General features: G+C 46.5%; 1 protein-coding gene across 3 annotated transcripts in view; it reads left to right on the forward strand.

The window, feature by feature from the left end:
* iqsec1b (IQ motif and Sec7 domain ArfGEF 1b) overlaps positions 1–26,054 on the forward strand; it is a 179,633-nt gene that overhangs the window by 53,945 nt on the left and 99,634 nt on the right. The window contains exon 3 of one of the 3 annotated variants that reach the window (XM_042089800.1): positions 295–402. The exons of 1 other annotated variant lie outside the window; for it this stretch is intronic. In XM_042089800.1, the coding sequence (XP_041945734.1) occupies positions 295–402 (108 nt within the window). Of the gene's footprint in view, positions 1–294; positions 403–9,606; positions 9,688–26,054 lie in introns of all 3 variants that reach the window. One more of the 3 variants, XM_042089801.1, reaches the window with a different exon arrangement.

A 26,054-nucleotide genomic window follows, 5' to 3' on the forward strand; every position in this document is an offset into this window, starting at 1 on the left:
TGGAGTGGAACACCATCATACACGCTCCTCAGAATGCCTGGCTCTCTCAGAATGCCTTGTTCTCATCATATGCATTATATGCATTTTTTTCCTCTCTCCACTCTTGCGAATGGCCAGACCTCAATTTGCCATACTGTCCACTGTGTCCATCACATGCCACAAGATTATATTCCTCAACGATACGGCTTGATGAAACCGTTGCCATGCTGATGTGAAGAAGGAGGATGTGTCCACTGAATATCTGTCTCTCTGTGTCTCTCTCTTTTTGTTGTTTTTCTTTTTCCCTCCCTGAAGACGGCACGCGTCTTTGCCCATCGACGTCACGGCTAGCCCTGTCCACTTTATGCCCCGGCCGTGCAGAAGAAGTTACCCCAGTCGCAAATGGAAGTCGGCATCGTTTGGGTAAATCACCAGGGTTTTCCTACCGTATTTCTCACCGCTCTCCTCTCTCTCGCTCTCGCACTGCTCTTGTGCATGTCCAGACCTCGCACTGTATCTGTGTGTGACCACTCTGCCATGTCCATTTCCCTTCCAGGTGTGGAATATGGACTAATCAATTAGTGCTCTTACTTGGCTCTGTGGGTGTATTGAAGCAGTGTCTGTGATGTGTGTTTGGGATTGGAGGGTGTATGTGTGTGTGTGTGTGTGTGAGGGTGTATCGTGTGTTTAATGCTGTGACTGTGGCTGTGCCAGTTTGTAGCGTGCAGTATGCAGAGTATGTGTGCGTGCGTGTGTGTGTGTGTGTGCGCGCGCGTGTGCGTGTGCGTGTGCGTGTGCGTGTGCGTGTGTGTGATATTTCTGGGCTAAGCGGCAGGGCTCAGCGGTGGAGGAGGATCTCATTTCGGGCCGGCCCGACGAGTGCTGACCCCGCTGGGGGGAGATTGGCAGGGGGCCCCTGCTGCACCTCCGGGCTCACTCAGATAGAAAATGAGGAAAAGGAGGCTCGGAGCTCCCCAGCCGTGAAGGAGCGGGACAGGCCGCCGCCACCACCACAGACTATACACCCTTGTCCCACCTCACACAAGAAGCTGCTCTCTCTCTCTTTCTCTCTCCTCCTCTCTCTTTCTTCCTCTGTCTGCACCCCCCCCCCCCCTCCCCATCTTGAGCTTACTCTCTCCCCAGAGTAATGCATCTGTCAAAAGTCCAAAGGCCAAGAGTATCCAGGAGGGACTGGGGTGTGAGTTACAGAAACCCACCAAACAAACGTTCCCTCTCTGGGAACTTAACTACCACTGAAGAGAATGTGATGTGGGATTTGGTCTTTTTTGTTGTTGGATCTTTATTTACTTTTAGCTTCACAAAGATGTGTGGTGCCAAGGACATTTCCAAGGGGGGAAAGAAACTAAGTAGCCTTCAACATTTACGTTGTAGAATTTTTGCAAGGACTTTGTCCTCCCATGTAGCTGGTAGGTGGTTTAAATAATTTGTGCACTTCTCAGTCAGTTAGACATCCAATTTAGGATTTGAGTTTGGTATTTCCACCAGACAGGCTGACCATGCTGGGCACAGATGAAGGGCAGGCCGGGCTCTCACGTCAACTCTCTTACCGCGTAGCTCTGGTGTAGGTCAGCCGTTAGCCTCCGTCCACCCTGCCGAGTGGGAACGATAATGGTGTCTCTTTGCTGCGCCACATTAGAGATTTTGCTCACATACACGTCGCCTCTCTGACCCCTCGTGCTGTACTTGGTTACGGCCGCCACGGCGGAGGTCTCCGACTTTCGGCAAATGAGGAGAGACCGGATGGAGATGAAAACCTCTCGGAATGCCGAGCCGCGGGACGCGGCGCTTCAAAAGCTCAGTGGGAATTTCAAAGGCCTCCGATTATTATTATTTTATTTTTTTTCATTTTTCTTTCTTTCTTCCTTTCTTTTCTGCCTACACATTCCATGCTGCTTGCCGTTGTCTTCAGCTCGGCCCATCGCCTCAAGAGCGCCGGCCCCATCCGTACGGTTTCCGTGTGAGCTCCCCAGGTGCCGGGGCGTGAGCGGGATGCCTCTCCCTGCTAACGAGCTCCGATGTTTGCCTTGATCGTTTGTTTTAATTAGCCTCCGAGATGATAGGAGCGGAAAGCCGTGCACTTAAACCCTGATTATCCCCGTTGTTTTGAGTTGGCGCCTACTATTAACCTGCAGCACAGATGTCGCAAACCTGACTCAACATGAACAAACGAAACACCGCCTACCTCCTCGTGACCTTAAGCCCAATCAGTAGCGTAAGGGTTTGTTGATGCTAATCCTCGTCATGCCTGACAGTCAGAAGACAGTGAGATTATCAGGTTAAGAAGACAGTGGGATATGCTATTGCATGCAGATCTGAAACAGGCTGGTAGGATAATTAATCACACTGGGTAGTCAAATTAGTGAAGACAGACCACATGGTGAGCATTAGCTCGTCTGTATGAGCTTGCACTAAATCCAGCACTCTTGCCTGTACTTTTCCAAAAGCCATACCCTACCACGTAAGTATGAGTATATAAGAAGTACTGTGCCATTAAGTGCACTTATATACGTAAACTGCTTATTGAGGGCTTAGATTTACTGTAGTGAATCCTCTTTGCCGTATTGATATTTGAGCTTTGGCCCCCGACTGAGAGATCACTCTTCTAAGTCTGAGAGCACTGCACTTTTTGAGCATAGTGGTAGTGCTGGCTGTTAGCCTGGTATAAAGTATTCTAGCATAACTTTAAAATGTGTAATCACTGTTTGATTGCTCTGCTGATGTTGGTGGTGTGCATCAGACCCCGTAAGCCCTCATAATTGGTAAGGTGTGTACAATTGATCAGTATCTGCCGGGGAACAGTAAATTGATGTTGGGCTGATGGCACCGGTGCCATCTGTCACCTGTCGCCCAGATAGGCATTGAACCATCACACCCCCTAGAGGTCTGAAACCAACTTCATCAGCTCCTTGCAACAGAGCAGGGAATGCAGTGCAGTCAGGATTGCTTAAGAAATAATAAACTACCCTAAACCTGCGAAATAGTTATAGGCTCAATTAAACATACCAACTACCCGGTATGATGTATCTAATAGCATTCATCTCGTAATTGCAGTCATGTCATCATGGCTGGTGTGCACTTTCGACTGCTTTCTGTGCTATTCGAGAACTACTGCCTTATGTTTATGCTATTTTGCTGTATTACGGCCAGGGTTTCAGCGTTGCAAATCTGGGTTTATCGGACAATAATCGTTAAGCGAAAGAGAACTCTTGTGATAAAATCATCCCTAGGCTGCATTTCAACCTAATATTGTTTTCAGGGTTTGCCGAGCCACATAAATGCAGCCACACGGATGTGATGGGGCTTGTTTTTGTTTATGACGAGAGATTGTTTTTGGCTGTAGTCTGCCTTGTGGCAGGCAGCGTTCCTTTCGCTTGGTACTTTTCTGTACCAGGTAAATTGAACATTCTCTCACTGTCAACGACATTCCACTTCTGATGTAATCCAGGGAGCAGAAACTTGAACAACAACCAGAACAGCAATAACAAAAAAACATCCTTCTGGTTCTGTGGCCTCTCAGGTGGAATTGTGCGGTGCTCTGCATTGTCTCGATTCATGACTTGAGTTTCTATTAGTGCTGTTTTGTAGTCACAGATGGATGAGAGACCATCCACGTTCGCCAACTGCACCTGGGGAGGTAGTCCCTCTCCAGTCGACTGGAGTGGGTGTGTGCTCTTCATCTGCGAGTGCTTTTGATGTGGGTAGCTTAACGGATAAATCTTTCCACCCCATCTCAGTTCTACACCATTGAACTTGTCAGAGGCTCATGTTTCTATTCTGCAAAAGATCCCGCAAATCGTCAAGAAGAGCAAAACTACCCTGGTGGTTTGCTCACTCCTTTTTTATTTAAATGGATTGGAACTGCTGCTGCAAGCACGGGAAAAAAAAAAAACTCTGAAATGAATCTAGTCTTTTATAGCCTAACATTTCATTACATGGATTTGTCAGTTCCAGTCATGTTTCAATACCAAGCCACAGATTGTTTTTTTGTTTTGTGTTGTTTTGCTTTTCTCGAAATTAAAACCCTGTTAGATTGCCCCCCCCCCCCCCCCCCCCACCACTGAAATGTCAGGTTATTTCATCGCAGCAAAACGCTCCTGACCACGCGCCGAGCACTGGAACTCCGCCTCGGCAATCTATCTAAATAATGTCTCTGCTCACTAATGCCAGGAGCGGAGTTGAGGAAGGCCTCTGTATTTATGCATGTGCACGTTGCGGCACTCTTTGCGTTTGAATACCTCAGCAAAAAAAAAAAAAACGCCAAGCTATAATACTTCATCTATGTCACATGTTAAAATGCTAATGCAAATGTACTCCTCCTCCATGGTGTGTACTCCAAATGGACTCGCCTGGTTGCACTTGTGTTGTGAAAATGCATTTAGCATTCTGTCTGTCTGAGGGCTCGCTGGAAATGTCATGACCCACCACAACAGACGCTGAGCAAAACACTGGCTGTAACATGGAGCTGAAGCATAACAAATGGTAACATTTGCCTTCAGCTAATTTCAGTGGGATGCTTTGTATCACAGCTTGTTGTCTCAGGTAGTGACGGCAAGATGCTGGGACTAGAGTAGTGTTATCCATTATTTAAGAGCTGTGTGTTTTTTTGTTTTGAAGCTGGAAAATAAAGGAGCATTTACATTTCACACGTCACTCCTCTTTGATCTTTGCTTAGTCTTTTTTTGGTCATGCACAGAGATGTGTGGGTATGTCTGTCTGCATAATGTCAAAATGGACATCACAAAGAGGTACCACACCACTCAGAGAAAAGCCATAATGGGAGAACAGCAGTTTGACAAGTGTGGTGTCCGTAAGCCCATAAGCGAGCCTGACCCCCCTGGTCATCACTCACACTCCTGATCTTAAGAGAGCGACGATGGCCCAGCGTGGCCTTCGGGCCTCGCTGTCAAGGTCTGGGCGCAGAGGCGGAGCACCTGTCAAGTGTGTATCCATCCACCCCAGCGACGGTCAAGGGCACTGGCCGCCTGGGCCGCCTGGCTGTCTCCAGGGGCTATTTTTTATCCCCTTAACTCGTCATCCCCAGCAGGATTTCCCAAACTGCCCTGTGCCATAGAACTGGAGCAGTGTCCCATTCTCCAGTCTCCTATGTGCAGAGCTTTGTTGAAGACATTCACGAGTCTTATTATGGACACTGGGAAGTGCCCCAACTTGTGTCTGAAATCAAAAGGAGCTGTACAACTGTACTGTACTGTACTGTATTGTACAAAGTGCATCATCAGCATCCTCACTGGATAATTGAATCTTCATTGGTTAAATTGTCCCCCATGGAACATAGCGACAATAGTGTCACAACTACAGTTCCTAATTCTATTCTATTCAGCCTTTGGACACACAGTTTTGGCAGTTCAGAAAGAACATAGGTGGATAGCAGCTGATCCACCTGGACATTCGATCCATACAGATGTGGGCCAGAACTGAGCCAGACTTGGGCTACATTTATGCCAACATTGCCTTACTCTGTCCTCCAATGCTTTGGGTAACTGTTTAGTTGGCAAAGCTCTTCCTGTTTAAGTATTAGAAACAGACTATTCATGTTTGGCAGAAGATGAATGGAGTTCAGAGTGACAAATGATTGTTCTTCATCACACTTAATCTGAAATGATCCAACTTTTGTTTTTTTTTTACTGCCGCTCCATAAATGTTAATTGAGCCTTTTTTCGATCTCTTCTGAAAATGTTAATTGAACCTGTCTTTTTTTCGATTTCCTCTAATGAGTTGTTCTATTTGACCAGGTTATTTTCAATGAACTGAACCATCTTGTCTGGATCTGAACACCTCTATCCCTCTCTCCCTCTTTCTCTTCCTCTCTCTGTTGGAGTAGGTGCAATGTCACGCTATGATGGATGACAGAGTAGCCTCGGTTCGACAAACGAAGCCTCGTGCAAATGGCAAACTCACGAGCCGGTGCGATGGCAATGACACGAGAGGCGGGGCATGAGTAGAGGCAAAGCAGCTCGCTAATTTATCACTGTTGAGGCAGCCTTAATAGAACGTGGCCGCAGCGGCCATTCTGTCACCGGGCGCGAGGCGCTGCACTCGGGCAGTTAATTAACTTCCCTTTGGAGCTAGGCCGGGTGGCTGGGTGGTGGAAGAGGAGTTGTATTGTGGCGGTGGAGGGAGCGTGAGCAACATGGACGTTGCTGAAAACAGCCTGCATGGGCGGCTAACGACAGTCCTCTTGAGAGACAACCTTGGCAGGCGATGCCGGGAGCAGAAAGTGACTGGCCTGGACAATAACACTGTGTTGTTGTAGTCGCGGACTGCCCGAGCGTGTACTTGCTGGTCCCCTGTGAGCTTGCAGAATTGGCCCTTTTGTAACACACTGTGCTCCTAACTGAATTGGATGCCGTACAGATTTTGTAGAGTCGCCAGAGCTTGTCTTTACTCTTAATATTTGGTTGCATATCAAATTAGTCTCTGAACACATTCCTGCTATTTAGATTTTTTTTTTAAAAATAGAAATCAGAGGTTTTTTTTATATTAGCAGTCCTTCAAAATGTTCATTGTCAGTTTAATCATACACTGAATCTGAATGGCTTTTTGATTTGTAATACGAATTGACATCAATTGGCATATGTCAATATGGCATATGTCAAATTCATATACATGAGCTGTAATATAATTATTGCATTTCTACCATAGAAAACTGTGAGTACATTTCAGGGATTGTGGCGTTTCTCTCCATTAACAGAGATCCTGTCCTACTGTGGGCTGCGGTGTCCTAACCTAGGAGGGCACCTCGGCATGTGAAAGTCATTTAGTTGCTTCAGCAGAAAAGGGTAATATCTCGAACAGTTCGAAAGCCCTCAGGAGCGAGAACAAGAAATGCAATTTCTCAGCCGGCCATTCAAACACCTCACTCCTGAATGCCTTCTCATGAGCCCATACTTCAGAGCTTTCATTTGGCCTGAGATGCAGACCTTTCCACTTGCAGTGGTAGTTGTTGTTGTTGTCTGTCAAAATAATTTGAAGACAGCCTTGCATTTTTTAGCCCAGCAGTAGACCCCCCCCCCCCTCCCAATACATCATTGTGAAGCAAAGTGCCCATTTCGTGGTCATTTCCAATAATAATCACACCAATTTCTCCCGTGTCCGTCAACAGCTGAATCTACCACCCATGTAGAGTGCAATAATTGGCCATTGATAATTTATTTATTTTCAACATTCATTAAATTTAATGTTGGGCCTTCGCAATTCCCTCAAGGACCAATTTTAGTTTAATGTGGCTTTTACACGCATCCCGCTAGATGCGGCGAAGCTTTGCCCCGTACCTCAGCCTCAGTTGACAGAGATGGCGGGTAATCCAGCTGAGGCCTGAGGCCCAGTATTGTGTGTATCAGTTGTGTGCTCGTATTAAATCTAAGTGAAGTACTTCACCCAACTCCCCATTAATCTGCTTTATGATGCTGGAGTGTGGCGCGATGCTCATCCTGATTAGGAGAGGAACAGCCTCTCTCTCTCTCTCTCTCTCTCTCTCTCTCTCTCTCTCTCTCTCTCTCTCTCTCACCTACATGCTATCCATCCCTCTAGATCTGTCTCTCTGGACAGTCGTATCTCTCTCTCTCTCTCTCTCACACACACACCTACATGCTATCCATCCCTCTAGATCTGTCTCTCTGTCTCTCTGTCTATCTGTGTCACTCACCTCTCTCTCGATCTACTAATATACACTACTCACAAAAAGTCGGGGATATTTGGCTTTCGGGTGAAATTTCAGGATGAACCTAAAATCCACTATAACCTTTACAGGTGAACCTTCTCTAAACGTTTGAATGTGCATGTCCAACAGTTCAATGTTTCAGTACTTTCTGTACTGAAACATAAAATTTCACCCAAAAGCCAGATATCCCTAACTCAGATATCCCTGAGTTGTGTGTGCGTGTGTGTGTGTGTGTGTGTGTGTAAACAGATACCGCTCTCACTCTCCTTCTATTCATCTCCTCTTTTCTCCATCTGCTTCATGCCTCCTTCCCTTTATCCTTTTTTATTTTACCTCCACAATCCCCCTCTCCTCACTCAGCCACTCTCATAGTCCTTTTGCCCATTCTGTCCTTCTCTCCTTGTTTCTCTCCCTCATTCTTCTCTTCCACTCCCCCTCTTTCTTCTGTCTCTCCAGGATAGATAGAAGTCCCTGTGTATGAGCCACATTGTGTATGAACTACATGTTGTGCAATAACCACGTTAACCACACTGGCAATGTTGTGCGTCAACCACGTTAACCACATTGACCACATCTGTGCATTGACCGCAGTGCCCAATACATCAGGAAGAAAAATGGAAAAGAGAAATGCACTCACATAGCCCTGCCCATGTATTACCCTCATAGCTGAAGACATTTTGTAAAATCGATGTCTAAGACACGGGCAATAAACGGAAAAGTACGGCAGTCCCACAAATTGTCTCCCTCCATCTCTCCATAATGCACTGCCTGATAACTCGCAAACCCAGCCAGCATCCAGCAGCAGCTCCTCCTGTAGTTTCTGCCTCTACTGAAGATAGAGGCAGGCAGCTCTCTCGCTGATCACTTTGATTGGCTCTCGGAGGTAATGCCCTGCATAGAAACGAGGTCTCTCAATCTTACCGATGCCTTTTTTAATCTCCAACTCTCATTCCTCACGGGCCAATTTCTCCCCTGTAATGACTAATATGACATCTCTCTTTCTCCCAAATTGTTGTCTCACAATCTGTTCATCATTTTTTTCTTGCCCTTGCTCATGCTCTCTCTCTCTCTCTCAATCCCTCTCCTGCTCTTTCAACTCCCATGTGATCTCTCATTTCATTCTCTCTCACTCACACTCTCTCTCTCTCTCTCTCTCTCTCACCCCCTCACCCCCTCTCTGTGAGCTATGAGCCAGTGACATTGATCCCCTACCTCCATCTCACCGGGCCTGACCCTCTGCGTCACACCAGCAGAGCACTGAAGAACAGTTCTCCAAAATCACACACTAAACTGCTGTCCAACACAGCTGAGCTTGCAGCACCACCACGCTTACTTCATAATTGATAGTTTTATAATTGGACACGGTCAAATATTCTGTCCAGATTTCCGGCTGTGACTCTTTTCTCATGGGCTTCGCCATTCTAGATGTATCATCCATGTTTGCACACATTTCCCTGGTAATGGTCATTAGTGTCTGGTTGTTTCCATGGTAAACAGAGTGCCATTCCATTCAGCCTTTGACCCCTTCCAAATAATCACTGTATGGAGATTTTTTAAATCTGAAATCATTTTTTTAGGTGTGTGTGTGTTTGTATGTGTGTGTGTGTTTTGTATATGTGCAATTGTGCATGCAAGCCTCCACAAGGTTGTCCACAGGCTATCTGCCATCAGACAGCCATGTTGCTGTCACGGTGAGTTTTACTGGCTTCCACTGATCTCCCACTGACAACACCAGTGCAGCAATGCAGAGGCCATGTTCACTACGGCATACTGTAGCAGTCTTCCTTACTTCTGCTCCCCCACTGTCTTTCACATAGACTCATAAAACACTCTGTGGCCCTGTCACCTGCGCTCAGCTGACTGTGTGTGTGTGTGTGTGTGTGTGTGTGTGTGTGTGTGTGTGTGTGTGTGTGTGTGTTTGTTCTGAGGTTCCGGCTGGGGGTGGAAAGTGGTGGTTTTCCTTTCTGCTGTCATCCGCTGGATCAGTCTACTCCTCAAGGGACACCTCGGTCAGAGATCAAGTGATGCACACGTACACACACACACGCACGCACGCGCACACACACATCTCTGTTCCTCTTCCTCTCTCTCTCTGTCTCTCTCTTACACGCATGCACGTACACTCATACACTCATACACACACATTCATAAAGTATGCAGCACATGGATATAGTTGCACAGATAGTGGCTCAAGTGTCAAAGACTCGCACATTCTCATAAACTTGTATGAGCACATACATATACACAGATACACACACACACACACACACACACACACACACACACACACACACACACACACACACACACACACACACGCACACACACACAGCTCTCCCCTCTTCTCCTGCTGATAATGGCTCAACTTGGGCTGTAAACCTTTTGCTGATGGGGTGAATTTAACACTCATCCACACCCCTCCTCCTCCTCCTCTTCAGTGTCCTCCACCCCTCCTCACCCCTCTCCCCTCCTCCTCTCTCCCTCTCCTCCTCTCCCTCTCTCGCTGCTTGTCTCTTGGGTGGGCAGGGGACGTCCGGATGGAATAGCCATCTATTTCTGGCACCCACTCATCCTCACTATTGTCCAGCATTGATTTGGATCAAGGTCTATTGACAGCAAGGCAGGTAATTGAATGGGGGTGGGCGCTGATTGATCAAGCAAAGGGAAGGCAAATGGACATGGGAATGGACACATCTATGCACTTCTACTTTTGAGGCTTTTGTTTTGGTTTGTTTCTTGGTTTGTCCGTTTGCTCGGTTGTTTGAAGATGTGTGGCTGCTTTGCTTGGAGCAAGGAGCAAGGCTGCCTTAATGGGGTAGAATGATTTCATACAGCTTGCTTATTAGTCAGAGAGAGCCCACATTGGACATCAGGGAAAGAGAGAGAATGTGTGTGGAGAGAGAGAGAGAGAGAGACGAGGAGGAGAGAGGAGAGAGAGAGAGGAGAGAGAGAGAGAGCGAGGAGGAGAGGAGAGAGAGAGAGAGAGAGAGGAGAGAGAGAGAGAGAGAGAGGAGAGAGAGAGAGAGAGAGAGAGAGAGAGAGAGAGAGAGAGAGGAGAGAGAGAGAGAGAGAGGGATTACGGCAACATAATATGAAACCTGATCTATAATTGCCCATGTGTCCGTAGGGTGTTTTTTAGGTGTGTTGCATTATGAGCATCCGAGGCTTGCTGCTAAATCTTTGCACTGCACATGATTGTGCCGTAGATTTGATAAAAGAGACCATTCAACACTGAGACTGCTTCATTATTGTTGTTGGTGGTGATTTGATTTGCTCCACTTGCACAACTTCAGCCACTGTAGGTGACACACGTGTCACTTCTCAAGCCCCAATATGAATTCATTCCTCTTAGCTTGTGGCAAGAATCTCAGAATCACAGAATGGAGGAGTATGCGGCAGGAGGATGTGATTTTAATCTGTTATAGTCTCAAGTATCACTCAAGGGCCCTTTTTGTCCATGTTGAAGCTCTCTCTCTCTCTCACACACACACACACACACACACACACACACACACACACAGAGATAGAGAGAGAGAGAGAGAGAGAGAGAGAAACAGACCATTAAGAGAAGTCTGCGCTTGTGGCAGCTGTAATAAGCCAGATTCAATCCATTTTCTCACCTTTCCACTGTGTGAAGTGCAGTGAGTTGCACCATTACACTGTTTCCAGGGCCCTTGTGAGCGAGTGTTTCCCTAATGAGGCCAAATGAAAAGACTCTTCTGGCCTCATATGAGATGGAAGACTGGCATGTGGCTGTGTGTGTGTGTATGTTTGTGTGTATGTTTGTGTGTGTGTGTGTGTGTGTGTGTGTGTGTGTGTGTGTGTTATTCCTTCAGCTATAGCTGGATTATTATTCCCCAGTTAAGAGCCCTCATCAACAGACCTCCATTTTATAGCATGGCTCCCACCTGTTCTCTGGAGGGGTGTGTGTGTGTGTGTGTGTGTGTGTGTGAGATGGAGGGGGGGCCACAACACTGAAGTGGAGAGTCCCAGGCAGGTGGCAGAGCCAGGGCTGCATCTTCATCAGCAGGTTCCCTCAGTGCTCAGTGTGGGGCTAATAGAGTGGCCAGGTGGAGGGAGAGAACAGGGGGTTCCCAAACACAAATCTGTTATTAGGCTACCACTCACATGGTCTTACTCTTTCACACTCTCACTCACTCACACACACGCACACACACACTCACTGTGCTCTTACAAACATGCACACGTGCATGGACACACACTCTCACTCACTCACACACACGCACACACACACACACACACAGTCCCACAGAAATATTCTTCCACATATATACTCACTCAAACACACACACACACACACACACACACACACACACACACACACACACACACTCACTGTGCTCTTACAAACATGCACACGTGCATGGACACACACTCACACTCGGACACCCATACATGGCCACACAAACCCAGGCACAAACACCAAGCACACCCACTCACCCACACACACACGTGCCGGTCCCGGCTGGTTGCACAGACGCCCTGTGACTGTTCATTTTTATATCCTGGTTTACTCATACGCGCCGTCTGTCCTATGGGGCGGCTGTTGCAAAACGTCATGAAGGGACACTGCATACAGTCACTAACACACACACACACACACACACACACACACACACACACACACACACACATACACACACACACACACACACACACACACACACACACACACACACACACACACAAACAGACACGCACACACACACACACAATACATACCATTGTCATCAAAGGGCAGTTTTCTTGAGACTTCAGGATCAACAGATGTGAAATAACTTTTTGGCATATTTACTTTTTTGTGTATCAATGTGCATTGCCCCTATTAAATATGCCTAGATTAAATAAATACAGTTTCCTCTGTGCAGTGTGAGTGCTCTCCCTATCTCTGCCATCAGACCCAGAGTGCTGTGGAGGAAGCGCTTACTGGGGGCATGGCTTTGTTGCCATAAGTGATGCTTCATGACTAATGTGATAGTTAGGTAGAGTGGGGGGCTAAATTGTTCTTTAGCGAGAGGGGAAATTGTCTGGTATTAGAATGGCATTAGATGAAGCTTCAGTGATTTTTCTCACTTTCTCTCACTCCCTCTCCTTTCAAGAAGTTCACCCCCCCCTCTCTCTCTCACACACACACAGACAAACACACACACACACACACACACACACACACACACACACACACACTCTCCCTCTGTGTCTTTATTTGGAGATAGGTTAGAAGGAGATTGCTGTTACTAGACGGTACGACCCGATTGTGTCTGTAATGGCAAGGGTGTGTCATACTGTGTGACGGGCTGTTATTTCCTCACACCACCGCAATTTAACACATCAGCGCACACGGCGGATTAAAGGAAATCAGAGACTCTTGAAACAAGCAGCCCAGTGCTCATTTCCTCCAGGGCCCGTGACCCTGACCGAGAGAGACGGTCTCCCAGACAGCCTCACTCGCTGACCTCTCACTGGCCCTGTCAGCCAAACCAAATTCATTCAAATTTCAGGTCAGAATTACACCCACTTGACAAAGTCCTTCACAGCGAGAGAGCGAGTGAGAAAGGTCAGAGGGAAGGATAAACTGAGAGAGACGACAGTGATCATGGAGCCTGATCTAATGGCACAGCCTTTTGCTTTCCAGTTTCTCCAGTGAAATGTGGCCACCCACTGCACACAGAAGTGCTTATAGGTATTCAAGTCAATTCAATTCCATTCCATTCAAGTCAGTTCAACTAGATTAAATTCTGTTCAAGTCAGTTAAATTCAATTCAGTTAAAGTGAGCTTTATATGCATGACTTGAATGGCATGAATTTGTTTTGCCAATGCTGAAGAGGAACAAAAATGTTTACCTACAAAAAAAAGTCTGTCTGTCTGTCTGTCTGTCTGTCTGTCTGTCTCGGCTGCTTCCTCCATTCCCCTCAGGTCTCGGAGGATGGCCATGCCCAAGTTGCCGTGGCATTATGACAGATGTAGAAATTAAACAGGCCTATTTGGCAGCGCACCTGTGCCGCTCTGTAATTATGGGCCTTTACGACTTGTACCGCGCGCTCGGTGACCCCCATTGAGCTGCGGGAGGATTTAATTCGCTCGGCCGCAGTGCTCCGGGTCTGCTTCTACCTCATTAAAATGAAACCTATCACCATGGGCAGGGGATCTAGCTCTGCCACAGTGTTAGAGAGCGCGTATGTAAAGCTCTTATATAAGCACTCAGCCCTGAAGCGCTGCTTCACGCTCTCTCCTTCTCCTTTGCCGTGCTCCTGCACCCGCTCCGTCGTTCGCTCACTCGCATTCACACTTGATCTTTCTTCTGTCTCGTTCTTCGTTTGTCTCTGTAGTCATTTCTTCTCTTCGCTCGCATTTTCCTCTCATCTCTCTTTTATTCTCTCTCTCTCTCTCTTTCCATCTTTTCGACTGTCTGTCATTCCATTCCTCTCTTCTCTTCTCTTATTCAGTCTGCCGACACGCGCCGTGGAATGGAATGTCTGGCTAAACATAGAGTGCTTTCCAGCCTTCCTCTTTTGCATTCAGACAGTAGCCTAGATCTCTCTCTTTCTCTCCTCTTATCTCTCCCTCTTTCTCTCTCCAGCCTCCTCTCTTTTCATCCCTCACACTCTCTCCTCTCCTCTCCATCTCAGTTCATCCATACATCCCGCTCCTCCGCCTCCCCTACCCTCTTCATCTCCCTCTCTCTTGTTCCTTAGCTCTCAATCCCTTTTTCTCAATCTCGCTCTCTTTCATCCACTCTCTCTCTCTCTCTCTCTCCTCCTCCTCTCTCCATTGGCTGTCCTGAGACCAGAAACCATTTCGCTCTCATACATCTGTTACTAAACCCAGCCCAGGCTCATCTTCCAGCCTGCTCCACTACCCCCCTCAAGTCAAGATGAAGACAACCACCACCACTACCTCCACTACCACCACCACCGCCACCACCACCACTACCACCTCCACCACCACCACCACCTCCACCACTACCTCCACTACAACTACCACCACCACTACCACCCCCACCACCACCACCACCTCCACCACCACCACCTCTACCTCCACCACCTCCACCACTACCTCCACTACAACTACCACCACCACTACCACCCCCACTACCACCACCACCACCACCTCCACCACCTCTACCACCACCACCACCTCCACCACTACCTCCACTACCACCACCACCTCTACCACCACCACCACCTCCACCACCTCTACCACCACCACCACCTCCACCACTACCTCCACTACCACCACCACCTCTACCACCACCACCACCTCCACCACTACCTCCACTACAACTACCACCACCACTACCACCCCCACTACCACTACCACCACCACCACCTCCACCACCACCTCCAGCTCTACCACCACCACCGCCACCAGCACCACCACCCCAACCACCAGCACCTGCCTGGTAGGCATGCTGTGACGAGGGGCCCTTCTGCTGTCAGTCCGTACCCGCGGGGCACCACACGATCCACCGTGAATCACTGTTCCTCCCTTGTTACTCATCGATATCTCCCAGTCGCCGGAGCAGGCCTTCTGCTTTTTCCTCCCCATCAGCACAGCAGACCTCGCTGGGCCCCGAGTCCTGCAGGGATGGGCTGGAGACAGATGGGCTCTCATGGTGGAGCGGTGAGGGTGGATGGAGGGGAGAGTGAAGTGGGGTGGGCTTACGCATCGGCTTGTTAAGGAACTCTGCGTGTAAGGCTATGTTGGTGGCTTGCTGTAATTATTTGCAAGGATGGGAAAGAACATTGCTTGTATGTGTGTGTGTGTGTGTGTGTGTCTGTCTGGCTGGCTGCAGGGTTGGTATGTTTGTAATTGGTGTTAAGCAGCTGCCTAAGCTTTACATATTCATGCATCTTTGCTCAGATGTGTTTAGGATGAAAGAAATGGCGCTATAATCTGCCTGTGCAGCATGTCCCCTGATGTGTGTGTGTGTGTGTGTGTGTGTGTGTGTGTGTGTGTGTGTGTGTCTGTGTCTGTGTGTGTTGATCTCAGGAAACACATCTAGCTGAGTTGAGGGGGAGGGGCCGTCCGTGCCTTGAGCTTGAATAAGTGATTGATGGCTCATTCTCCTGACGTACACATAAAGAGAGAGAGAGAGATTGCATGCATATGCATACATAAACACATGCATCTGCATTAACACAATATGCATACACACTCACCTACAGGGACACACACCTAGAAACAAACGCATCCGCCCACACACCTCGACGCACAATAAACATGGCTTCCCACCGCCCAAGGCTCATGTGCTTCACAAGCTCAAACACAGGTGATGATGAGGCAATCAGAGACAGAGGTATCTTAGATTAAAGCGTGTCAGTGGTGCCGTTGCTCAAATGGGCTCTCTGAGAAGCCTTATATAGAGCCCTTGCTCAAAATGGAATGATTTCTTGTAGGCATGGTTTGTTTTGATTGCAGCTTTCAGGGTTGCTGAAAACGTTTCATCGTTTTCATCCTTACATACTTACCGTTGTCTAGTGGGCCATTTTAAGGTTTATACTAGGGCTGTGTCAAAATAACTGATTAATTTCGATTAATTAATTTAAGAAAAAATAACTGATTAAAAAAAATAGAGCAGATTAATCGATTCCGTATGACCTTTGACCCCGAGCCGTTCTAGCCAGTAACCATTAGACTGTAAAATGAAGGAGAGAGAAGAAAATGTGCTGCCTAGATCATTGATTGTATAAGTATATATACTCTTTTGATCCCGTGAGGGAAATTTGGTCTCTGCATTTATCCCAATCCGTGAATTAGTGAAACACACTCAGCACACAATGAACACTGTGAGGTGAAGCACACACTAATCCCGGCGCCGTGAGCTGCCTGCTACAACAGCGGTGCTCGGGGAGCAGTTAGGTGCCTTGCTCAAGGGCACTTCAGCCGTTCCAACTAGTCGGGGCTCGAACCGGCAACCCTCCAGTTACAGGTCCGGAGTGCTAACCAGTGGGCCACGGCTGCCCCACAACCGGAAACTGGAAATGGAACATTTACTTTAAAAAAACGGCCTGATGGTGTTGATAAAAATCTGCAAAACATCAATGCAATGAAATAGTGTTGACATTGAGGGGAGTGTTAATTTATTTTCATTGTGTCCCCTAGGTTATATTTGTGGCTTGAAATGCCTTGTATGTGAAAAAAAAAAAAAACTTCTTCCGGAAACACTTTTGAATTTATTTCCTCAGCATATTAGGTCATATCATAGATTATTATGGCCATTATTTGAGCAGTGAAAATAATAATAAAAGAGTTTTTGAACTTTAATGTCACTAATGCTGATTATTCAATGATTCATTTGAATTTAAAATATTTAAAATACTTTCACAGCAAAAATTATATATGTGATTAATTTAGATTAATTAATCACAGAGTATGTAATTAATTCGATTACATTTATTAATCGATTGACAACCCTAGTTTATACATTACTAGGCTTGTTTCTTTCATGGTAGTGGAGTCTACTGTAGGAACAGAAGAAAAAGCTGTTTAACTGCTGGATATTTTTGTGCAAACTCATTTCATTGTTTTATTTTTCATGGCCAGGCATTTTACACTGCAAAAAAAGCTTTGTTTTATTAATAGTTGTAGATACTAAAAACAAGACATTAAAACATTTTTTGTCACATACACCAAACATCACCTCACCATCCGCTAGCTGCCTGTGCCCTGAATACACTGTAATCAGCCCCGACTCCAAAAACTGCAACAAAAACAACCTGGTCCAACCTGGACCGTAAAAACATAACAACCTGTTCCAGTGTAGAAACCGCGTAACATCGCTTAGAGCGCCTTTAAGATTTGGATTTATTTTGCAGTGTACAGTATACTGTACCTCCATTACTGTACACTGCAAAAAATCCAAAGGCGCTCTAAGCAATGTTATGCAGTTTCTAAGCTAAAACATTTTTTTGTCACACAGCAGATCTAGCCCTGGTCTGGCATGGGCTTGCACCAGATCCAATCTAGAGTCAGCTGCTATCATGAGAGGTAGACTTTGACTACAGTATGATAAGCATATGATTGTGATGATCTATTACTGGAGATCTAGAACAGAGCCGTTGGCATTTTTTCAGTCGTCCATCTGAATCTGTCTATAGTTAGCGATAGAATTCCATTAGAATCAGAGTAGCCGGCTTCAGACCGTCGAGCCATAGCCGAGCTAGCTAGGCCGTGCCGGGGCTAACTGCTTTCACACCTTCAGTTGCGGGTGCTAACTGGTGCCACCTGGGGCCTGTCTTGGTGCTGCTGATTTCTGGCCCAACCTAAACGTTCAGCCACTTGGTGCTAGAGAGTGGCTAGAGGTGGTATCAAGGTGAAGGCGGGGTCAACCCGTTGTTGTGTGTGGAGTATCGATTTACACTAGCAGCACGCATTACGGCTGTTAAAATGAGGGGAAAATGAGGAACATTTTTATGTTTCACTAGTGTATGTGTGAAGCATAGAAAAACACATGGATAAACACATTGTTGCATCATGTTAGAGACAGGGACAGTGTAAATTCCTTTACGCTTCAGTCTTGCTTATGTCTTGTTAATTCCTGCTAAAACATCAGTAGTATCTATCAATCAATATTACATCAATACATACATTGATGAATAAATTTGAAATGGTACCTATATACTGTGTGTGTAAGGTGTGTCTATGTGTGTAAGGTGTGTGTGTGTGTGTGTGTGTGTGTGTGTGTGTCTGTGTGTGTGGTTTATTATTTATGTGTGTGTGTGCTTTAATAACACCTATAGACACATCTGGAAGAATTCGATTTATACAAATATTTCCATATGAGCACAGTATGGGAGGGTTTTTTTCTGTCACAACTGTGGTTTAGTGTATCTGGTCTCTCTCTCTCTCTCTCTCTCTCTCTCTCTCTCTCTCTCTCTCTCTCTCTCTCTCTCTCTCTCTCTCTCTGTCTCCTGTGGATAGCATAGTAGTGACATTTCAGCCATAGCACTTGGAGGTGGAGAGCTTTACCTTCAATGGTCGCTTAGATGAACTGGCTTAGCTGACATCTCCCCGCTGGCGTTCTGAGAGTGGGATCTTCACCTTCTCCATCGAGCAAGGGGGGGGGGGGGGGTCTTCATCTTCATCCTCCTCCAGAGAGAGTGGATTTTTAAGGTCACAATTGGTCCCACTCAGACCACTGAGCTGAAACTCGCCAACACAAGAGGAAGTTTTTGCAAGAGCCTCTCATACTTGAGGACTACTCTGAGCTGGAGAAGAGGTTCTCGGCAGCACTGCTCATGTTATTTCTTGAGAACACTTTGATGGCAGTGTTTTAGTAGAGCCCTGCAGATACACCGAGTGTAATGACAACTTCAGCGTTGTTGTTCTCATCTAAGTGGCTGTGGCGGGAGTTCTAGAACTTTCTTCTCACTCAAAAATGGCACGGTTTGGTTCTTGATAGTGCTGTGTGCCTTCACGTCGCTCCTGTGATGCTGAGATGCTGCTGCTGTCTTTAGAATCTATCATTATCGCTGGACGCGCGAGACAGATCGTCCAGCGCCGAATCAAAGCTGTTTCTTGAATCTCCGGTTTGAAGGTCAAGCCTTTTAGTATTTGAGCTGCACTGCGATTGTAAGGACTGATAAAGACACACAGGCCGCCCATACAAACCACAATCGTAACCCAAGGTCAGGACTTGGTGTTCCAAATACACCGGCGTGTACGTCGCCTGTGAAGTAGGCAATCTGTAAAGCACGGCGTTCAGAGGGGTTGGCCATGAGTGTTTGGATGGCTAGACTTGTGTTATATAGAGAGGATGACTGTTGACAAAATGGCTCAGCCAGCGTGGATGCAATCGCACTCCAGTCAAAGCTGAAGGTCAACAATCACACTACCATAAATATTCATTGTATATTTATTGAACAGCATACACATTGTCCCTAGCTGTTTTTGTATGTTATGTACATGTACTGTACATGAACTGAACAACCAAAGCAAGGCAATGATATATCTCAACCTGTGTGTGTGTGCGTGTGTGTGTGCGTGTGCGTGTGCGTTTGTGTTTGTGTGTGACTATATGACAGTTGATGTTTATTTTAGGGTAGTGAAATGCTTGTTCGTGGACATGGTCTGGTGTCAGTACTTTAGTCTGACAGACTCAGCTGTATCAAGCTGTGTTTCGGGGATGTGGAGTTGAGGGAAGGTTATTGAGGCCAGGCGAACCTGCATCAGTGTTCCCTGACATCAGCAAAAATCGAATCCCACTTTCCATTGTCTGAACACTTTCAAAAGAGAAAGAAGAAGAAAAAAAGTGTTTTAAAATTAAACAGAGCAGGAGAAAAGTACAGGCTTAAGGGCATTCCTCACACTTCCTGTACAAATCAAATACTCCATTTATATCTGCATATGATGAGGGACAACCAAACTTTGTGAAATGGAAATTGTACTCAATCAGCTAATTGCTTAAATGCCTGAAAGACACACTCCTAATTTAATGGCAACAGAGGGTGAGAATATTTAAAAAGGGAAAATTATAAAGAACACTGCTGAGAGAACTGCTGTAGTTTTGGGGGTTTTCTAAATGATATTCCACGTCCTGCATGATCCCAATTCTTAAGGGTGCATCTGTGGGTGCTTCTTTTAAATGATTTTGGAAATGATATGGGTGCTCGCTCCGTACCTTAAGGCATCTCGCATACAGAGGTGAGACATATCTAGCCTAAGGGAAACCTCTACCACCCGTTCCCCTCTCCTCCCTGCAACACACGCCTATCTCTCCCTTTCTTTCATTAAACCGCTATGAAAGATTTCCATCTCTCTCTTTATATGGCATAAGAGAGGGCGAGGTCTCGGGGTTGCTCGTACTGGCACTATTCAAGAATGTTTCTCTCTCTCAGAGCCTTCTAGAAACTCAGCGGTACAGCACCAGCAATGGATCTTCAGTTAGGAGGGAACTTTGTTTGGTGTGAGCAATTTTATTTTCCACCCAGAATGACGTGTGGATTCTTCAAATAGGATATTTCAAATCAATCCATAGTCCCAAAAGTTGTATGATACTGAATGACAGATGTTTCTAGAAATAGGCGGGAATGTTTTGCCCAAGCAGTATGAAGAAGCAAGAGCTGTGTGCTTTGACCTTAGTCTATTCATGATCGAGAACAACTCTTCCCACGTCATCACAGACTGTGCTGTCACAGTTCCCTCCCGGCCTTGCTACAGTACTCTGTGTGACTGGCCTCCGGGCGTTAGGTAAAAATAACAAAAACACTCCATCTCTTAACAATGGCGTCCCAGAGAAGCTGTGGCAAGACACGGAGCAGACCGCACCACGTGGGATATGTATTTTCTGCGTGTGGAACGCACAGAGCCTGCCTTCAGCGGCTGAGTGCACGGCAGTTTAGCAGCTCACAGCCCAGTCTGGCGCACAGAGAGCCGCCTGTGTTCCTCCGCGAAAGCCAGAGAGGTGTGAGACCGGTCCAGGGCTTCTGGACACTCCAGACCTGAGCCCCAGAATGTGTTTTATAGGGTCCCAATCCTCACCTTCTGTGCTGACGGGGCGGGGAAGGTGGGAGCTGTGTATTGTACACTTATAAAACACACACACACACACCAGACCACAATCCCAGACTGTGTGGTTTATGACTTACTTCCTGTTCCACTTCCCCTCGTGACCAGACTCTTTCCCTCTCCTCATTGTGCTCTGGATAATTCCATAATTGTGTGTGTGTGTGTGTATGCACACGTGTGTGTTCTCTTTATATGTGAATGTGAGTAGGTTATTTGTTTGCATATTTTTTATTTGTGTGTGTCTTATGTGTGTATGTTTGATGTTATGTATGTATGTATGTATGTATGTATGTATGTATGTATGTATGTACGAGTGAGTGTCTGTGTGTATGCACGTGTGTGTTCTCTTTATATGTGAATGTGATTAGGTTATTTGTTTGCATATTTTTTATTAGTGTGTGTCTTATGTGTGTGTGTGTGTGCGTGTGCGTGAGTGTGTGTGTGTGTGTCTCATCAGCTCCTGTTCCTGCTGCACTGCATCCTCTGTCATTTCCACCCCTCTCGTTCTCCTCTGCCCATCCCGCCTCCTCTGATGATGTCTTTCCTCCGTCTGATCCCCTTATAGTTTATAAATCTCATACCTCCACACACACACACACACACACACACACACACACACACACACACACACACACACACATATATTAATACAGTGCCGTCTCACTCACACATCCGCCCTCCACACTGCACTCTATAGACAGGAATTTGAAATGACTGTTCTCCCAATCTGATACACAAGGAAGATGAATTAAACAGAGGTCTTTGTGATGCTACTGATAAGCTAGTCATGAGTGTGTGTGTGTGTGTGGTGCAGGAAGATATAGGAGGAACAATTGTGGTCTGTGCTGCACAGGTGCCTACTATGCTCTTTGTATGCAAGGCTGATATCTGTCAAGATTCACACTGTCATCAAAGCCCGTGTTTCTTTTGATTTAGTTTTATTTTCTGGCTTGTCGTAAGGCGTGTTCCGTGGTTTGTTGATGTAAATGGAATCCGTGTAAAAGCTGCCGATGCCGGGCAAAGCCACGTCCAGAGGGCAGAGTGACCGGCGGGGCTCTGCGGCTCTTATAGGTTATATTCGTTATATTCAGCGGCTCCCATGCGTTTTGAAAGGGGTGACTAAAGGGCCTTAGTCATAAATCCTGGCAAGTCGGTCTGTCAGACGTGTCTGCCATTGAGTTAAAACATAACGTGTCGCGTCAGCATTGCTGAGTTTTTTTTTTTTTTTTTTTTTCCTCTTCCTCTATTTTGTTGAACTGCTTTATTCGATCAAATCGATGTATCGTGATTTTTGGAGTCCCTCCCCCGGTGTATGTCAAGAGATCAGAGATCAGAGAGAGACCTGTCTGAACACATACATGTTCCTGTGCACAGATGTGTGTGTATGTATGTATATGTACTGTATGTGTGTACATGTATATATGTGTACACAGACCTACACACGCACAAACACACACACACACACACACACACACACACACACACACACACACGCTATTATTTATTCTATGTTCACATGTTATACCTATATGTAGTATACCTATATACCATATGCTGTATGTCTATTTTCTTTCTTTTGTTATTCTACTGTGTTATCTGTAACACTGGCTTTGGCAACACTGTATCCAAACAGTCATGCTGATAAAGCTCCTTTGAATTGAGAGAGAGAGAGCGAGAGAGCGAGAGAGCGAGATCCATGATGGCACACACCCCACCACTCTCAGTCAGGCCAGGGCAGAGCAGCTTGTCTCCTGCATCAGGCAGTGGGCCGCTCTGCTGCTGCTGTATGCAGTGGAGGAAGGAGCAGCATTATTATTCCACTGCACTGTGTGTGTGTGTGTGTGTGTGTGCACTGTGTGTGTGTGTGTGTGTGTGTGTGTGTGTGTGTGTGTGTGTGTGAAGGGTTGGGGCTGGCCGTAGGCGGGTTCATCCAGGCCGAGCCCAGAGAGAGTGGGTAGAGTCAGGAGTGCTCGCGTCAGTCCTGGGCTGGACGTTCAGATTGAGTGTCTGTTTAAAAAATGTCTGAAGGAGACAGAGGAAAGAGAGAGAGAGAGAATTAGGGGCGAGTGAGAAGGAGAATGAGGGAGAGGAGAAAAGGATGGTGAGGGAGAGAGAAATTGAGGGAGTGATACAGAATGATTTAGAGGTGGAAGATGAAGTATCCATCGTGTGAATTCTAGGCAAGGCCTCCAAGATCCATGTGTTTGTATGCTACACACGTGTGCTCCCTATGTGCTTGTTAAGTCAAGTGTATGTGTGAGTGAGATTGGTGACGGTGTTTTCTGTTAGTTTGTGTGTGTGTGTGTCTGTGTGTGTGTGTGTGTGTGTGTGTCTGTCTGTCTCTGACGTGTAAATGTTTGTGAATGTGGTCATGAATATACAGTATATGTCTGTGTTCTAATATTTACTTTTTGCAAATGTATGGTACAGAGTGTGTGTGTGTGTGTGTGTGTGTGTGTGTGTCATAAGTTCAGCCAGGGGCTCTTTAGATTTCTCATGGTGCATGTGACAGATCCTGACATTGGACAGCTGCTCATACATTCTCCCCACCACCAATATACCAGCTCAAGGAAACACACACACACACCAATGCAAACACACACATGCACACACACACACAGAAACACAAACACACATGCACCTACACACACGCACATGTACCTACACACACACACACGCACACACCTCCCCCTACCAGCACACACAGACAGCACCTCTGTAGTTACCAAGGAGACAGGCATCTCTCTCTGAGCCAATGGCCATTGTAAATATATGAGGCACTAGATATGGGTGCGATTTAGCAATGATTCCCACCATAACCATATGGCTCAGTAGGTGACGGTAACATATCAGAGAGAGGCGCGCTAATACTCCGTCCTACTCTACTGTTGGGTTTTTATGGTTATGTGATGTTGGCAGGGGGAGGTTCATTACCAGTCTACTTAAACACCTGCTCTCCCAATCCCCACATACTGGACCCTGTGGCTTGACAGGTATGCTGGCTCCGAGATTGTGAGACTAAAGATGGACTCCAGCTGTATATCACACCCCTAAATCTCTTCTCTGTTCATAGAGTTAGTACACAGACAGAAGTTTTTTTTTTTTTTAAATGACAGCAAAATCCCCTCATGGCCTTAAAATGGATTAAACGTAACTTTACACCTTCTTCCTCATTTTGGGAATTGGGACCTATCTGGCCCCGCCCCCTCTCCACACACTGCTCACCTGCTATTGGCTGCTGAAGCTGATACTTCTAAACTGCCTCAGTCTTGCCTATGAGGAATTGTCCCATCACCAAGTGCTCAGGATTGGTTTAGTAACCTCATGACTGTCATAAAGGACTGCAGTTTGAATTCCCGTACTGAGGCTGTGATTGGTTGACCCTAGATCCAAAGCAGATGTCCTATTCTACGGTTGGATTTTTATGGTTTTATGGTTGGATCTTCACATGGACTTCACATTTATTAATTACCGACATGGAAATCCCAAAAACCAGACCCAGCGTAGCATAGCCCAGCTTGTACTGTATAGACAGGCCAAAGGTAGCACAGCAAAAGATGTTCCTGGACAAGCATCATCTGTGTGGATGTGTGTACAGCACCGTAGCCTAGTCCTGGAGTAAGACCCCCTTAAGCCCCCTTGAGTCTGCAGTTGGAGGGGGATTTAGGCCTGATTAAAACACAGAGGCGATACATCTCCTCAGTCAGGGGCTTCTCTAATTAAACATGCAAGTGGAGAGGCAGGAGTCGCCTTTTAATAATGATGTGTCCCGCAGTAAACCCACCACAAATGAGATGTGGAAATGGATGTCAGCCAGCCCGATTTGCAGCATAGTTGTGTGTGTGTGTGACTGTGAGTGTGCCTGAATGCATGGTCATTTATGTGTAAAGGTCTTTTAGGGTAGAGAAGGGCACAAGGGCTCTATTTTTAGTGTGAGTAGAATGTGTTGGCTTTCCAGTGTAGCATGGACTAGAATTCTCTGACTGCATTGCTTACCATCTCTCCCCATCCTCTTTTCCTCCATCAACCTCTTTCCTTTCTTTCACTGATTTTGTTCCTTATTCTACCACTCACACACAAACACTACTGTATATGTTTGAGACACACACTCACCACAAGTCTGAGACACACACTCACCACAAGTGTGTGTGTGTGTGTGTGTGTGTGTGTGGGTGCGTGTGTGTGTGTGTGTATGTTTGTGTGTGTGTGTGTTTGTGTGTTCCTCTCGAGCATTCATGGCGCGAATGTGACACGACCCGTAAGCGCTCCCAGAGGGCCCGAGCGTGTGAAGCCTGTGACAAGCCCGGCGTCGACCAAAAGGATTGTGGGGTATTTATAGTGCGCTCCGGATTGGCCGGCTGTGTTGTCGCGGTGCCCCAGGGCCCAGCCTGTGGAGGGGTGTTGATTGGCTAAAGTCAGGACCTTCGCCAAGTAAGCGGGTTGCAGACCTCGGGGCCTAAACATCCAACACATGCACATGCACATGCACATGCACATGCACATGCACATGCACACACACACACACACACACACACACACACACACACACACACACACACATACTACAACTTGCCCCTTCAGAAGAGAGAAGTGTCTCTACCTCCTGAACTGATATTAAGTGTTTATATTGAACCTTGAGCTGTAGAACAGTAGGGGGCTGGTAGATGTGAATGTGTGCACTGAACCTTGCAACGCACGCACGCACGCACGCACGCACGCCTTGAGCTGAGATATGTAGAGTGTGTGTAAATACTACGTTGGGACTTGTAGTCCTGTACATAATGACTGCTTTGGCCATGCAGGTGCCTATTTGTTATCCCACCGAAGAGCTTTTTCAATTTGAATTTG

Source organism: Alosa sapidissima, chromosome 4, assembly GCF_018492685.1.
Source record: "Alosa sapidissima isolate fAloSap1 chromosome 4, fAloSap1.pri, whole genome shotgun sequence".
Classification (NCBI taxonomy): domain Eukaryota; kingdom Metazoa; phylum Chordata; class Actinopteri; order Clupeiformes; family Clupeidae; genus Alosa; species Alosa sapidissima.